General features: G+C 44.0%; 1 protein-coding gene across 1 annotated transcript; it reads right to left on the reverse strand.

Moving 5' to 3' along the window:
• Nucleotides 1–6199: 6199 nt before the first annotated feature.
• Nucleotides 6200–16159, reverse strand: LOC124674075 (inositol transporter 1). Its single transcript, XM_047210110.1, has 6 exons — nt 15540–16159; nt 14992–15062; nt 14570–14905; nt 7948–8055; nt 7687–7872; nt 6200–7339 (listed from the first exon to the last, which is right to left on the reverse strand). Exons 1-6 carry the CDS (start codon nt 15688–15690, stop codon nt 6668–6670), a joined length of 1524 nt encoding a protein of 507 aa, XP_047066066.1. The 5' UTR covers nt 15691–16159; the 3' UTR covers nt 6200–6667.
• Nucleotides 16160–16696: the final 537 nt, after the last annotated feature.

Consider the following 16696-nt stretch of genomic DNA (forward strand, 5'->3'; position numbering starts at 1 on the left):
GGGTTTGACTGATTATGAGTAATAAGCTAGACCGTAACCACTTTTACTGGGGAAGTCTTTCAACATTGCACTATCAGGTTATTGCACCCTGCGTTGATCATCATTTTTTTGTTGATGGCTATCTCTTGTGGAATAAGTGGAGGTTATGAGTAATTATGCATACATTGTTAGAGAAGAGCAATGGGCCGCTAACTGAAGCCATGCTTAATCATGGTGAAAGTTTCAGCAGCATCCTCAATAGGAAGAGTGAAAAAAGTAAAAGAAAAAGGTTATGAAAAGAGAGAGAGAGAGAGAGAGAGAGAGAGAGAGAGAGGAAAAATAAAAGAAAAGAAAAATAAAGAAAGAAAGAAAGAAAGAAAAAGTTAGAAAAAAGTGAGAGAGAGTTAGAGAGGATGATAAACGGCTGTTGTTCATGTTGTCCCGGTATGGATGCCCTATAGTTGAGATACCCATCTCTTTTGGTCCTTTGTACATGCATCATGAAGGTACCCCATTGCGATACTTAGTTGAAACATGTATGTTGAAGGTCTTGGTAACCTGAAGTTGAGAAATGAGACGTGTAGTCCTTAGCATTCAAGAAAATGAGGCAACACTTACTCATAAGAGGTCAAACTCATGACACATAGATATATTCTTACATGAGATACTTGATACCCCATTCTTATTATTATTGTTGACATGAATTGCATATCTCAAAACCTTGTTTTATCCTCTCTACTATTTATTTTGTTGGAGGTTTAGCACATACATTCCCTGCTTACTTTCTTGTGTTCAAGAGTTAAAAGAATAATTCCTGAAAAGAGAGGACAAATAGTCTTCCAAAAATTCTATAGGATTCTTTTAAGCATGCTTTATGATTCATACTACTTATCATTCATGTTTCTTACAATGCTATTTACTAGTATGCATGCTTTGTAGAATGCAAGATTTATTACTTGATGAGTTCATATTACTTATTGTCATTCTTTATTGACTGAACCTTGTGATACTTTGCATGATTATTTAGAAGCTATATATAATAAACTCCAAATTCCATGTTAGTTTTATCACCTTAATGCTCGGGATGAGCATAGGTTAAGCTTGGGAATGTTGATGCATGTAAAATGCATACATGAACTTTGTCCTTTATCATATTAAATTCCCACATATTTGCAACATATATGATGTTATTACCATGTTTTACATTGGTTTATGGGGATTTACCAATAATCCCCTTTATTTGGTTTATGACTCTGCAGAACAGGAATTCTCTATTTTGGGTATTATTCACTTTCAGAGACCTATACGGAATCAAATTGAGCTGGGATTTTTGGAGTGTCATTATTTTATTGGGAGAAGCTCCCTTGGACCTAGAAGTACACCTAGATGGGCCTGAGACCCAAAAGAGCCCAGGTGGCGTGCCCAAACATGTAGGGCGGGCAACCTGCGCTCTTTCGGTTGTTGATCGTCGAAATCGCGTGATCTTTTCACCCACATATGTATTTTGTCCTAAAAATCACTATATATATGACCCCGAAGAGTTCTCAGGAGGAGAGCGCCGCAGAAAGATAGAAGTACGAAAACGGAGGCTGCAACAGAAAAGATTGGAGAGGGAAACTCTCACCCTTGCCTTTGACTGCAAACATCTATCATAACCTAGCGTTCTGTTGGCACCTGTGTTTCCACAATACATAGGAAATCCGGCCGCTCACGCCTCGCCAACTGACGAAGCTCTTTAACTTCCGCATCGCCGCCAACCCCACGACAGTTTAAAGCCAAGACACTCATTGGGCCCGGCGGTCCTCCTCGAAGGTCGCCTCTGTCGCCACGACAATTGTTCCTTATGCTCCAGTTTTATCATTCTCACTAACCTTCTTAGGTCTCTTTTTATCCCTCGGTGCCGGATAAGCTAGTGGTGGTGGTGGCACCCCCAAACCCAGCCCACCAACTAAGTTCACATCCTCTGCATGACAGTGGTTGAGCCATCGCCAACCGTAGTGTTGTCAGCATCATCTCCCTCAAAATTCAGCTGTCAATCAGCCTAACCCGTTGCATCAGCTTCCTCTCTTCCGTCTTCCTCCATCTTTGCAGTAGCCGGATGTTTCACTGGACTAGACGTTGTATCACTTATATCATCTCCTAAGAATGCATCGTCAGACGTGCGCTTTCGAGGAGCACTGAACTCACCCTGTCACCCCTCCCTCGGCCACCAAAACGCCCACTCATCGGAGCTCGGTAAGCAAATTGGCCCACTTGGGCTCTCCTCTTCGCTATCATCCACTTGCCATATTGGACTTCTTCAGGTGTGTGAATACCATCACCACACTCCTCCATATCATGACCCATAACACCACAAACATCAGAGAAATAACCGATTTTTTCATACTTGACAAGCAACATCTTTCTCCCAGCACCATCAACGTTCAGAGGGGCAAAACGAATAAGTGGTTTACTCACATCAATGCTAACCCTGACTCTGACGTAGTCTCCCTCAAACCAGCGTTGTGGATTCATATCAACACTCTTGACCTTCCCAATCCTTCTAGCCAACTAATCAACCACTTCCGGAACACGATAGAGTTCAGGTATAGAGTGGATCTGCACCCACACAACAGCATGATCAAGTGTAACCTCGGACGGTGCTACCAATCCATCGTATTCAGAGATCACAACAACCAACTTTCGGAACAGCCAAGGTCCCTGGTTCATCACTTTGTTCCAATCACCCAAGCAGAAAAATTTAAAGGTAAACATATTGTCATCTACCTCGCGTAGCTCTGGGTCATTTGCCAAACCCTAGACATGTTTGAATGTTTGAAACAAAGCTTCCGAACTGAAAGGCTTATTTGTATTGAGTCTGGCAACCGCCAACCAGCGCGCCTTCTCCTTCATCCCCATGAGATCATCCTTGCCAATGAAAACATCATCAAGCTCCCCCTCCCGCAGCTCTAGATTTTGCAGTGCCCTTGCGAGTGCTTCATCTCCCTCCTCCTTCTTTCTAGAGCCCGATCCTCTTTCAAACCTCGCCATCAGATCAACAACAAAACCCGCCTCCAAAACCCTAACCCTAAGCGCAGCGTCAAGACCGGGTAAGCGGACCAGCCACCCCTTGATCAGTCTGAATGCGCGGATGGGGAGGGATCCGGATGCAAGGCTCGTAGAGCTCAAAACCAAGGTCTCGCGCCGGTGAAGATCACCGGCGGAGCAGAAAACCCTAGTCGCCTAGGGTATGTTCCGTCTCTGTGTCCGTGGTTGTATGCTTTGACAGTAAGTATCCAAGCACTTTTAGCAATTACAGGCCTTGTAGCCCATCTGCCAAGGCCATAGAGGCGTGGTGCTGTTTCCCATACCAAATAGCATTGTGTCCATCGATCAATCGCCTATACAGATAATAGATCGATCGATTTATCGCAGCGCTTCGCTGCTAGGGCTCCCGCTGCTGCCGCCGTTCACCTTCCACTGGCGCCAAGAGATGAGACCAGGGTACGCCTCCGGTGCCTAACTGTGTCGGCGCTCCGGCCTCCGGCCAACTGGCCGCCGCGGGGTTTGGCTACTTATCGTGCCACAAAAGTCCGACTGTCTGTCATCATGTAAGAATTTATCTCTAGTAGCTAGCTAGTGCTTTTCTATACTTGCATATACAACAATAAATTTAGAAAGATCAAAGAGAGACTATGGAGAACGTGGTGAGACATCTATAGTAGAATCTGACATGTGTTAATTATCCACATTGGGAACGTAGACTACTAAATAGAAAATATTTTAAAATCATTAGAACAAACGCCTCTTATGAGATTAAAAACTTGTTCGGTCAAGACTATTAATTGTAGAATTAAATTAAGTATATAAGCATATATTCTCTTTTGTGATCGACTTGAGGGTTGAGACTACCATACACTTTCACATTTGTGATCATCGCCTTTCTCGCCCCCCTACTAAATCCTGGCTCCTCCCCTGATTAGAACGAACTATAAGATATAAGATTTCATGGAAACACTTCATGTATGGTCTGCGCAAAAAGAGAAATAGTGATCTAAAATTAAAAAAAAATGGCACTAAGACTTCAGTAACAGATATTTATCACATGTTTTTGCTGTGACTAGCAAATAAAACTATTTTCAAAATTTTGACTTATGTATTGAACATTATGTTGTATTTGAGAGACATGTTGTATTTTCAATGGTGTAACAACTTAACTCTGAAGTAGTAGGTAAGATCTGGATGATGCACAATATCATGAAGGCTTTTAACCATCCAATTGTATACATCAGTCTTTGTGCCGTCGGACTGATGAGAGCACACAATTTTGCTGTGTTATTATAAAACTAAGTGATATGCAACTGAAACACCACAATTAGTTTCGGCCCTCGTTGTTTCAACCAATCAAGGGAGTTTTCTGCCAATTGTTTGCAATGATAGAAATTGTAACTGGTATTTATGTGCTCTTCTGTATGTAGCTGTTCAAGATATTTCCAAGAAAAGGTTATGCCGAACATGCATGGCGTCTCTTAATGCAAGCTATCAACATCATCAAATTATTCCGCCCGTTCATTTTCCCTCATCTAGGGCTTAATTTACATGCAACACCAATCAGTAAATTTCCAAACCTTAGCGACCTATAATTGGTCAAATGTACAAATGCATAATCATTTCACGTCCATTACATTTAGTGTTCCGACTACTGTGACCAATTGAATGTTTCATATTGGTGTAGAGAGCTTCATGTTTCATGTGTTTTATACTCTTGTATATGCACCGTAGAGTTTCTAAAAAGCTTCTTGCTGCAACATTTGAGGTATCTTCTAGTTCCATAGAAATTCGCAGAGTATATCTACCTATGGTGAACTGGTTCGGTGTTTCTTTTAGTTCGACAAAACCAGGTACCTTGTTGGATCCTTCCAAACCTACCAAAAAAATTATTATTCTATTTTCCTTTAAAAATAGACTGAAACCTGAATTTTATTTGCCAACTCACATATAGCCAAACTTATTTCGCCAACATGCATATATTTTCTGTAGCAATGCACATAGTGTATAGTGTAGTGGAGTTTGGTGGCACAACTACGGATAATTGTACGGAGAAGGAAGTCCACAAGTAGGAAGGAGGTGAGGTCATTGTCGACATATTGTGTCGTCATCTAAGAACATGAAATATTTGATCACTTTTAAATACATTTCTTGCATACATTAGTTTTTTTGGCAAAGCATAGGCTTCGATCTATAGTCAGAATAGTAATAGTCACGAGCTACACGGGAAAATTCAAACGGAGGCCGAGCTACAGGTAGCCCTTTATATGCAAACACTCAAAATTCATATTTCAGAGATTCAAAAAATCTGAATCAAAATTCTACAATGGTGTAAAATTTCAATACAAACTACTTCATATTTTAGGCTACACAAAAAATAAAATCTGACAAATTTTATAGTGAGTAGTACACATTTCAAGATAATAAAATTTGTTAGATTTTATCAATTTCGTGTAGCCTCGAATACAAATTAGTTGGCATTGAGATTTTACATCACCGAAGCATACATCATTGGCTACCTACATAATTTTGTTCATATTTTTTGGAATAAAATACGAATACCAAGTGTTTGAAAATAAATAGCTACAAGTAGCTCGGCCTCCATGACGTCACGCTCTGAGCCACACCACCTGTGTCTTTAGCACTGTACTCTAAATGAGTTATGACGATTTCAGCAGACGGTCAATCATGTGGTCTAAACGTGGACGAGGTCAAATTCTCCTCAACATCGTCCACATCTGGACGACACCTGGATGATGTTCAAGGAGCAACCACTCTTCTGACCCTCGTACCCGCCCACGTATAGAGCAGATGGAGACCACAAGGACGGACGCGAGGTTGCCATCATGCGTCCCTCTTTTCCAGAGAGAAATGGGAGCGGCGACGGAGCAAAAGCTTGTTACACGTGTTTGTGTTGATTATTTGCAGTTGGAGGGAGATGAATGATTTCTGAATTTGTTGATTTGGTAGTTATAAACCTTTCAAATTATGTTTGTTGAAATGGTAGTTGTACAAGATGCTATTAATCTGCATAAAGTCAAGCTGCTAAAAATCTGAAAGTTGTGGAGAGGGAATCTTTTTAGACCATTGGCTATGTGGACATATAGACAACCAAATTTAGCAATTAAACTGTTCTGATGAATATATTTCCTTCCCCCACGGAAAAGGAGAACGGCAAGAACTGTACTCGTGATTTGAGACAAGAGGCGAGAGGAGCCATCGTTGGTATATAAGGTTTATACACAATTGCAATCTAGGAGCCAGTTTTCCAATTACAGACACAAAATCCAAACAAAATATAAACTGCTAAAGACATCAGTTGTTCATCTGCTTTTCCCTGCCAGTGTAGCTCATTGATTCCCTTGATACCATCACTCCCGCCAGCAATGCACGAAACCGATCTCAGTCACACGGTCTTTTCGACATGAACAAGCGACCACAATATGCTTAGATCATAAACACGACGATAGTACATACATCAAGGCAACATAGGAGCGATCTAAACACCACCCAGAGAAACAGGTTGTATCTGCATCCATCCAGCTCTTTTTAAGACCTTCCTAGCTAGAGGTCAGGCAATGGCGTGGGCAGACTAGCCAGGTGCAGCACGGTGCCATGTTAAAAGGAGCACCCGCCTGCAGGATCAGAGCAGGAGGACCCTCTACGGTGCTGCACCCAAGAGGCTCTCGTGGCTGCCCTGGTTACCCCAAGCCCTCTCCTTCCATAGGAGGTCAACCTGCTCGAAGCTCAGGCCTTTCGTCTCCGGCACATACAGAGCCACAAAGATGAAGGCCATCACAGCAATTCCGGCGATGATTAGAAATGTAGGGCCAGTTCCAACCCACCCCACAATCGAGAGGAATGTCTGAGCCACGATCAGGTTCGAAATCCAGTTGACAGTGGCTGACATGCCCCCGCACATTCCACGGTATTCCTCAGGGTATATCTCGGAGTTCACAGCCCATGGGACTGGGCCCATGCCTGGAGAAAAGAAGGCGATGTATAGAGCGAGCCCTCCGACTGCGAACCAACCCAGCGCACCTTGGCAAGAGCCACTGAATAAGCTCCCACAAAGGCTGGAAGATGACTGCAGTATGAAGGCCAAGGCAAGAATGACAAGGGAAAGCACAACCCCGGCTAAGCTTGTAAGGGCCAAGCGGCGGCGGCCACAACGGTCGATGAGATAGATTCCAACAATGGTTCCACTTGCGTTCATGGCAGCGATGATGAGGGAAAGGAGTAAGGCCGACCTGTTGGAAGTGAATCCAGCCATCTGGACTATCGTGGGGCTGTAGTACATCACAGTGTTGATGCCAGTGAACTGCTGGAAGGCCTGCACAGTTAAATTCGTATATGTTAAAATGAAAGACATCATTTGCCTACTTGGTCTCCTAATGCATCATGCAGTCAGGAGTCAGGACGCATAGCAAGGTAGACTATCTGCATCACTGACACTTGCGTGTAAGCACAGGTGATTGACCTCGGTCAATGTCAAAACAATTTAGTAACAATAAAATGTCTAGTTGCTCTAACTGACAGTGCAAGCGTCCACTTCTCAAAGCATGCTAATCTCTTGAAAGGTGCATTTCTGATATACAGGACCACATGAGCGTGTCTGTTAACAGTATTCTCATTTATCAAGCAAAAAAGAATCATGAGTAAAGCAGAGGCCGGACATACCTGAAGACCAGCTCCAGCACAAAAGGCAAGCCTTAGTTCCTTCGACCTGAATATGTCCAGATAGCTCCCAGTACAGTTAGACTGGAATTCATGCATGGAAGACGAAGCAAGCAGGTCAACCTCTTCATCTAGACGGTCAGAGTCATATATCTGCTCCAGGACAGCAATAGCTTTTGCCTTCTCATCCTGTACAGGAAAATAAAGATAAGGAAAAATAGCAGATCAAAGAGATAAGACATAACAGAAAAAGATGCCAATAACCTTCCGGTATAGCCAACGGGGCGATTCTGGCAGAAAAAGCATCAGCACGAACTGAACGACTGCTGGCACGGCAGCAACTCCAAGCATCCAGCGCCATGTTCCAGGAACCTACGACATGTGACATGCATATTATTGCAACAAAATAGTGATACATAAACAGATTATCAATAACTCCAGTGAAGGATCGAAAAAAACTCCACTGAATTATCTTAGTTTTAACAAAGATGGTGCAATATGATCATATCTCCTGTTTATTACATATCAGGCTTATGTATCAATGAGTTGTTTACTTCTTTACTGCAAGCAAATATATTACTCCGTCGGCCCAAATTAATTGGCGCAGCCATATACTATGTCGAGTACAAGTGTACTCCTGAGCTGTGTCAATTAATTTGGGCCGGAGGGAGTATTATTTTTCAATGCAATTACTTTTACTTAACAATAGTTACTTAATAGCAATTGCAATCATAATGGACACTGGTACGAGCCCACTAATGTTTTACTACACTCCCAATAAAGTTACAGAAGTTATGCTAATCAAAGGTCTGTTAAATTTCCCTTGCCCATGTGCATAAAGTGATACTTCAAACAGCAGATAGGCCAGAAAATTATATGCATTTGACAGAAATATATAGCCACAACGCCACTACTATACAGAACTCCCAAAGCAGAAAGACGGAGCATTTCACCAACACCGAAGTTGGTACGCACCAAACAGCACCTTGTAGGTGAAAAATCCATTGCTTCTGATGGGTGAAGGCTGACTCTCGTTCAATGATAGTACAGTGTTATGCAATTAGCTAGCACCAATAAGAATGTTAACGCCAAAAAATATATATGCACAAAAGGGTGAAAGTTAGGATGAACTTATCAGTGTGCTGAAAAGCTTTCTCAAGAGAAATCATCTTGCATAGAAAATAACAGATTGAACTTTCCCTCGAATGGACCTTGTGCAGAAGATGCACACCCAAGTATCAAGGCAGGTCAGTAAATTATATTGTTGGTACCATCTAAATTCGTGTGCATTGATATTTTGATCTATTGAAGTTGAGCAAGGTAAGTTACTTAGGAAAAAGTGGAGAAGGATAGCCAGAGCTCGGAAAGCATCTGAAACAATATAATTATAATTATAGGCTAGTTACTTTACAATCAGACTTGTGCCCTATAACTTGATTTGTACGGTGTGGACAGAGGAGAGGGCCTAACCTGAGGTAGGAGGCTGCAGGGAGGAACTCTCTCTACTTAGGGTTACAGAGATAGAAGCACCTTATATAGGTCAGGACTGGGCTGGGCCAAATGGGCCACAACAGAGAACAAGAAGACAGCCCAACAGATACACCAACAGTTGTCTAACACTCCCCCTCAAGATGGGTGATAAATGTCAATCATCCCCATCTTGGCACAGGCAAGATTACACTCCTTTGAGCCCAGTCCCTTTGTTAAACGAGTCTGCCACTTGTTGTCCTGATCTCACATAAGCCAATGAGATAATCCCTGCATCAATCTTTTCTTTAATAAAGAATCTGTCTATCTCCACATGTTTAGTTCGCTCATGCTGGACAGGGTTATTTGCTATGTTTATGGCAGACATATTATCACACCACACTTTCAAGCTTCCTTGCCTTAAAATTTTCAGCTCTCTTAGAAGGTTTCGTACCCACAACATTTCACCTAGGCCCTGTGACATAGCTCTGTACTCAGCTTCGGCTGTTGATTTCGAGACAACAGATTGTTTCTTACTTCTCCATGACACCAAATTTCCTCCAACAAAAACACAATACTCTGAGGTGGATCTTCGATCATTTAAGCAGCCTAGCCCAATCCGCATCACAATATCCATCTACATTTAGGTGTCCATTACTTTTAAACAACACTCCTTTTCCCGGAGTGCCCTTCAAGTATCTCAAGATTCTTTGAGCTGCTTCCAGGTGTCCATCCCTCGGATCATGCATATAGCGACTCACTACACTTACTGCAAATGATATATCTGGTCTCGTGTGGCATAAGTATATTAGTCTCCCAACAAGTCTTTGATATTTCTCCTTGTTTATGGGTTCTCCAGACTCTGCTGTGATTTTAGTGTTCGGTCAATAGGTGTTGAAGCCACTCGGCACCCCGAACATGCCCATATCATCTAAGAGATCCAATGTATACTTTCTTTGAGATAGTGATATCCCTTTTGACGATCTTGCAACTTCTATTCCAAGGAAGTATCTAAGTTTTCCCAAGTCTTTCACCTCAAAGGCTCGACTCAAGCATCCTTTCAGTTTTGCGATTTCCACAACATCATCTCCCGTGATGATAATATCATCAACATACACAACAAGGATAGTGATTTTCTGCTCCGAATGTCTGTAAAATAAGGTATGGTCTCCATTGCATTGACCATAACCCATGCCACACACCACTTGTCTGAACCTGTCAAACCAGGCCCGTGGAGATTGTTTGAGACCATATAGAGATTTCTTCAGCCTACATACCTTCCCTTTAGTTTCGAGTCCGACAAATCCTGGTGGCATCTCCATATACACCTCCTCTTGAAGATCACCATGCAGAAATGCATTTTTGACATCAAGTTGATGCAAGGGCCATCCGAAATTTGTCTGCACAAGAGATCAAAATTCGACGAGTGCTCATTTTTGCCACTCGGTGCAAATGTCTCATCATAGTCAATGCCATAAGTCCGACTATATCCTCTTGCCACAAGTCTTGCCTTATATCTCTCCACTTTTCCTTCTCGCATTTTGTTTTACGTAATAGATCCACTTACAGACCCTCATCGTATTCTTTCCTTTAGGGAGATCTCGTTAACTCCCATGTTTTATTTTTCTTCAAGGCCTCTAACTCTTCCATCATAGCATTGCACCATCTCGGGTCCAACTCGGCTGCCTTCCAATCCTTAGGAACAGATATAGCTATGCAGTGAAGCAACAAAAGCCCGAAAAGTGGGTGACAATGCCTCGTAAGAAATATAATTTCCTATGTCATAGTCATCATAACTCAGTCGTTTTGGGGGCCCAACATTTCTTATCCCTTTCCTTATTGCAATTGGCAAGTCTAGGCTATTATTGGACTCAGCTCGAGATTGATTCTCCTCTGCAGTAATCTACACTTGTACTTCCTTGATTTTCTCGGTCCAATGGGTTGCTCCCCCGCCCTGGTCTTGTTGCTCCTCCGGTGCATCTACTTGTTCCCTTTGTACTTGTCTTCTAGAGTACACAAGTGGATTCTGCAGCCATCTTTGTGGTGGTACAGGTCTAGGTGGTGTAGGTGTACCAGGAATTGCAGGAATCTCCGCAACAATAGGACATTGTTGATGTTGTTGTTGGTCACCATCTTGCTGCTCTTGATCAGCACCTTGCTGTTGCTCCCCTCTTGAGCATCACCAAGATGGTCAAGCCCCGGAACAAGCCACTAAGATCACTCTCACCGTCATAAAATGGTTCTCGACTCGCGAAACGTAACATCCATGCTTACAAATGTCCTCCCGTCGCTGGGACTCCAACACTTGTAACCCTTCTCGTCCGGAGGAATAGCCAATAAAGATACATTTGATAGCCCGATGATCTAGCTTGCCAACCAGATGGCCTGTGATCCCTTACAAAACATGTACAGACCAAAGAGTTTGGGTGGTACAACAAAGTCATTGTTATTTAGAAGGAGTTGGCAAGGAGACTCGCATACCTAGAATCTTTGAAGGCATTCTCGTTGATCAAATATGTAGCAGATCATAACCGCCTCACTCCATAAGAATTTTGGAACATTCATGGTAAACATAAGAGATCGGGCCACTTCAAGAATGTGCCTATTCTTCCGCTCGACAACTCCATTCGGGGAGGAGTGTCGGGACATGAAGTCCGGTGCAGTATACCTTGCGAAGATAAGAAAGCAAAAAAGGTTTGTTGATATATTCGGCACCATTATCGCTTCCGATCACTTGCACTCGAACATTGAATTGGTTTTTCACATAGGCACAAAAACTCCGGAAACAAGTGAACACTTCATCTTTGTGACGCATAAGATAGATCCAAGTCATTCCGGAATAGCAATCAATAAAAGTCACAAAGTACTTCATGCCACTTATCGACACAACAGACACGTCCATACATCGGAGTGCACTAACACAAATGGGGATACACTTCGATCCCTCTACTAACATAAGAGGTTCTCGTATGCTTAGCATATTCGCGAGCATCACAACATAATTTGGTTTTGTCCACTCCATTCATTACATCGGAAAAACTCGAAACATTTTATCAAACGCCATGTGACCCATTCGACAATGATGAACTAGTGCCATACTCTCCTTTCCTCCAACAATCGCAGCAAGCACGTAACTAGCATCATGCCCCATCTTGTCACGATCTATGTGCCAAAGACCTCTATGCCTGGTTGCAGTCCCAATCTTCTTGCCGCTCTCCCTTTCCCGAATTAAACACATATATCTATCAACTATCATACGGTAGTCCTGCTGATCAATCAAGGCACTTAGAGATAGCAGTATTTACTGGAAAAGCAGGAACATGTAGAACCGATGACAATTTTATGTTGGGTGTACATTGCACCGACCCTCCCCTTTTATAGATTGTGTTGTGCCATCTCGCTGTTTGGATAGTGCCTCTATGTGTGGGAGGATACCGAGTATAAGAGTCAAACTCACTAATATTTCCAAGTAACATGTTTGGATGCTCCGAATCAAGAATCCAATCCGAATTAGCATTATGAGTGGCTATAGAAACTCTATCAATATTACCTTCATCTTTGTAGACATAGTGAGCAAAGTTCCCAAAGGTTGCTTCATTTTGTCCTTCTTCCTTTGATTGTCCCCGAGAGGTACCGGTAGTTGACTCGAAGCTGCCGCCATATGTGCCTTGGGTGATATAGCGTGCCGCTGTCCTCCACCCCCGCCATACCGATATCCATATGGCTGTCCACTACCTCTGCCATAGTGCTGTCCACCACCTCTTCCATGGTGCTGTCCATATGGCTGTCCACTACCTCTGCCATCACCTCTTCCTCTGTAGCTTCCTCTTCCATGTGTGTATCCTCCTCTCCTCCTACTGGATGTAGCAAAGGAGGTACACTGATGCTTCAAGTGTCCCTTCTGCCCACAAGTATAGCAGTCTATCATCTCTTGTCTCTCGTTAGTGTAGAAGGTTGGATGAGGGACAGAATCGCTTCCCTTTGTCATATTCAGACCACTTCCTCTCTGGACATAGCTGCAATGGCTTCTTTGAGAGAAGGGGTAGTGGTTTGATGCAGTAAAGCAGCCCTTCTCCCCTCAAAATCTTGATTAAGACCCTTCAAGAACTTCATGACTCGCCGACGTTCAATCCAGCTTGCGCAGAGACTCACACATTCTCCATGGGCAAGTTCCGGAGGATCAACATGATCTAAATCTCCCCAAAGATGCCGCAACTCAGCCACATATGCCATCACAGCTTTGTTTCCTTGTTGCAAGTCATGCACTTTATCCTCAATCTCAAGCAATCAACATAATGTTCCCCTTTCCGTAATAAAGATTTGATAGGGTGTCCCATACCTCGGAAGCTTTTGTGAGTGCCTCTACGTAAGCAGCAATGTTAGGAACCAAAGAGTTAAGCAACCATGCCACAATCGGAGAATTTATGGCATTCCACTGTTTCCATTCCGGACCGGTCTTGTCTCGCTGGTTCTGCAGCCTTCACCACTCACACGTTCATCCAGCCCTTTCGAGTTCAAAATCAACGCGCCCTCCTTGACCACCGGAGATAGTTGGCCACTCCTTCCAACTTGATTTCATTCGCCGGCAGCTCAAGTTTCGACCGATGATGGTATGGGGAACGATTGCTCCCCTCCAGCAGTCCTCCTCCATCTCCTTTGGTAGTGATAAGTTCTCGCCGGCCTTCTCCGCAGCCTTGGCCAAATCCCCGTTGTCCCCCATGCTTGACACCAAACTAACCTCTCGGAACCACCAAAGGACTTACCCGCAGGATGCCTCTTCGTCTCCTTACTTGTCACCGCCTTCCCTCCTTGCCGCCGCGGCGAGCCTCGCTCCCTTCCTCTTCCTCCTAGCAGCCACAGCAGACTAGGCTTCCGGATCGGCGGTCCTTCCCGTCGTTGCCCTCACCGCCCCTTGCTCTGATACCATGTGGACAGAGGAGAGGGCCTAACCTGAGGTAGGAGGCTGCAGGGAGGAACTCTCTCTACTTAGGGTTACAGAGATAGAAGCACCTTATATAGGTCAGGACTGGGCTGGGCCAAATGGGCCACAACAGAGAACAAAAAGACAGCCCAACAGATACACCAACAGTTGTCTAACATACGGGCATGACACATATTCAACTGCAATCAGCAGCACTACCTAGAGGTGCACAAAAAACAGTTTCACCTAAAAGGTTTTGCCAATCATCTAGGGGTCATTTTTTTAACTAAAGAGTGATGCCTAGTTATGGGCAACAAAAAAAAGTGTACTAGGGTGGTGGTGCCAGTTCAGGATGGGTTGAAGTGAACCCATCAATGAGCACCCTGAGTATCATCTAGACGCAGTGGCTTAGTTTCCAGTTGAGGGACTGTCGCTGAAAGCCATTTGAAGTAAGGAATAAAAAGAGGGGATGCTGGTTAAGTGGAGGCTGAATATTACCTCGGTAAAGCCAAGATTGACCAGGTACGAGAAGAATTGACCACCAGTAATCATGAGGACATTAGTTGACACCAAACCTCCCCTAATTTCTGAAGGAGCAGCTTCAGCAATGTAAACTGGGGCTGTGACTGATGCTATCCCTACACCCAATCCAACAAAGAGCCTTCCAAGAATCAGAACGTAAGGACCGCCAGCAGCACACATAACAAGTGACCCGATTGCAAACATCATGTCTGCAAGAAGAGTCGACTTCTTACGACCATAGGCATCATTTATCCAACCACCCCCAGCTGCTCCAAGCATGGCTCCAAGTAAAGCCATGCTAACGATTGTCTCCTGATGAAGAAACCAAACTCAGAGGCAGGGTATCAAAGGAATACCATATCATCTTAATGAGCAGTAATTGGTTTATCAGACTGCACCTGCAAGAATAAATTGTCTTTCACAGCCGGGAAATCGTCCCGAATGTACAGAAGGGCTCCAGATATGACACCTGCCAGTAGAAATGTCTTAGTTAAGCATTCAGATTATATTATTGTTAGCTTCACAATCTCTGGTTCCCCATGGTTGTTTACTCCGAGACTTCATGGAAACTAAAGGGCATCAGGCAAACATTAGCTTCAGACCTTCAGCTCTACTACAAAAAATGTAATGTACTGTATTATATTCCATGGTGCATGGTTGGAGTAATGACTTATTCTGAAACGTGTCTAAAATATCCGTAGTGCATTTCACTATGAAGCATAAATTTCCATCTTCGAGAATGTTTTATAACAAACAGAGCATCCGAAAATATAAGTTAAACCAGATTTCATGCGAAGATTTTAAGAAGACATTGCTAGCCCCAAAGCAACTAGGAACTGTCGCATCCAACAGGGGGAAACATTCCAACAACCGCTAGATAGCAATAAATGGTCAGGTGAAAAATCGCAGACGGAAAAACGACGGATCCATGTCCATACATCCGTACCTGTGTCGTAGCCGAAGAGGAAGCCGCCGATTCCCGCGACGCCGGTGAGCCCGAGCACGTAGCGGTTCCTGAAGAAGTTCATGTCCTTCCTCCCCGCGGTGTCGAGAAGGCGCGCCGAGCTCCCGGGCATGGTGGACAGATCGATCGTCATGCTGCTGCTACTACGCCCGCGCCCCACCGGAACGCCCTCCCCGAATCCGACCTCTCGAAAGCTCAGCCGGTGGGATTCCGCTCAAAAAGAATCCAATCCGTATCTCCCAAGATGCGAGCTTGGACTAAAGAATCCAAATTTCACCTCGACGCGGCCGAAGCGCAGCGTCGGGGCGAGAGAATTCTAGAAGCTGGGGGAGATTTCAGGAAGGGACCGGTCCTGAGCCGGTGGTGGATTTGCTCAGGCAACGATGGAGCGAGAGAGGACCAGCATTTGAAGCCGGCCAGCGAGCCCCGACTGAAATAGGAAAGTGTCTCGGCGAATGATCGGAGGAGAGGGCAAGGGGAGGCTTGGAGGGAATTTATGGCGTGTTGGGCCTGAATCGACTGCAGAAGCAACCACCGAAACGGAAAGAAAAATGGTGGCTCCGTGGAAACCGCGAGGGGAGGACGACGACGCCCGTCTCGTCTCCAAAGATTTTGCTATGCGTCTTCCGCTGCTCGTGCTAATATAGAACGTGAGTCGGCTACGCTACGTCCACCCCATCTTCGGCTTCTTTTTCCCCCATCATCCTTCTTTGCATTGCTGATATCAAGTCAGCGAAATGTTTTTCCTCGTTTAGAATGCAAATGACATGGCAAATAAACACGATAAACGATACTCCCTCTCTCTCTCTCTCTAGCGAATTCATGAAGCAATCTGCTCAGGAACTGTACAATGATCATCAATAATCCTGTCCTTGTCCGATAGTTTTACCAATGGACATGAAATTTTAAGTACTTATCCGGTGTACTTTTCCTGAGGATTAGCGGGCAATCTTAACGTTCGACACACTGCATAAGAGTCCTCTCTTGACTTGGTCCACGGTTGCCTAGCTCGTTAGGTAGCTTGTGAAGTTCTTTTTCCTTAGAGAGACATAGCTAACTATCTTGTTTGCTTGTATACAAAACTAATTTGCTCTTACTTATTGTCCACTTGGTTACCTATTACCGGAACACATGGACGG

The sequence above is a fragment of the Lolium rigidum genome, chromosome 7 (assembly GCF_022539505.1).
Source record: "Lolium rigidum isolate FL_2022 chromosome 7, APGP_CSIRO_Lrig_0.1, whole genome shotgun sequence".
NCBI classification, from domain to species: Eukaryota; Viridiplantae; Streptophyta; class Magnoliopsida; order Poales; family Poaceae; genus Lolium; species Lolium rigidum.

What these genes read in the sequence shown, in the direction of transcription:
- LOC124674075 (XM_047210110.1), bottom strand. Translation starts at nt 15,690, where the DNA reads ATGACGATCGATCTGTCCACCATGCCCGGGAGCTCGGCGCGCCTTCTC. An exon ending in AAGACAATTTATTCTTGCAG is followed by an intron (nt 14,906 to 14,991) that starts GTGCAGTCTGAT and finishes TTTCTTCATCAG; the next exon opens with GAGACAATCGTTAGCATGGC. An exon ending in GTGCTGGAGCTGGTCTTCAG is followed by an intron (nt 7,340 to 7,686) that starts GTATGTCCGGCC and finishes TTAACTGTGCAG; the next exon opens with GCCTTCCAGCAGTTCACTGG.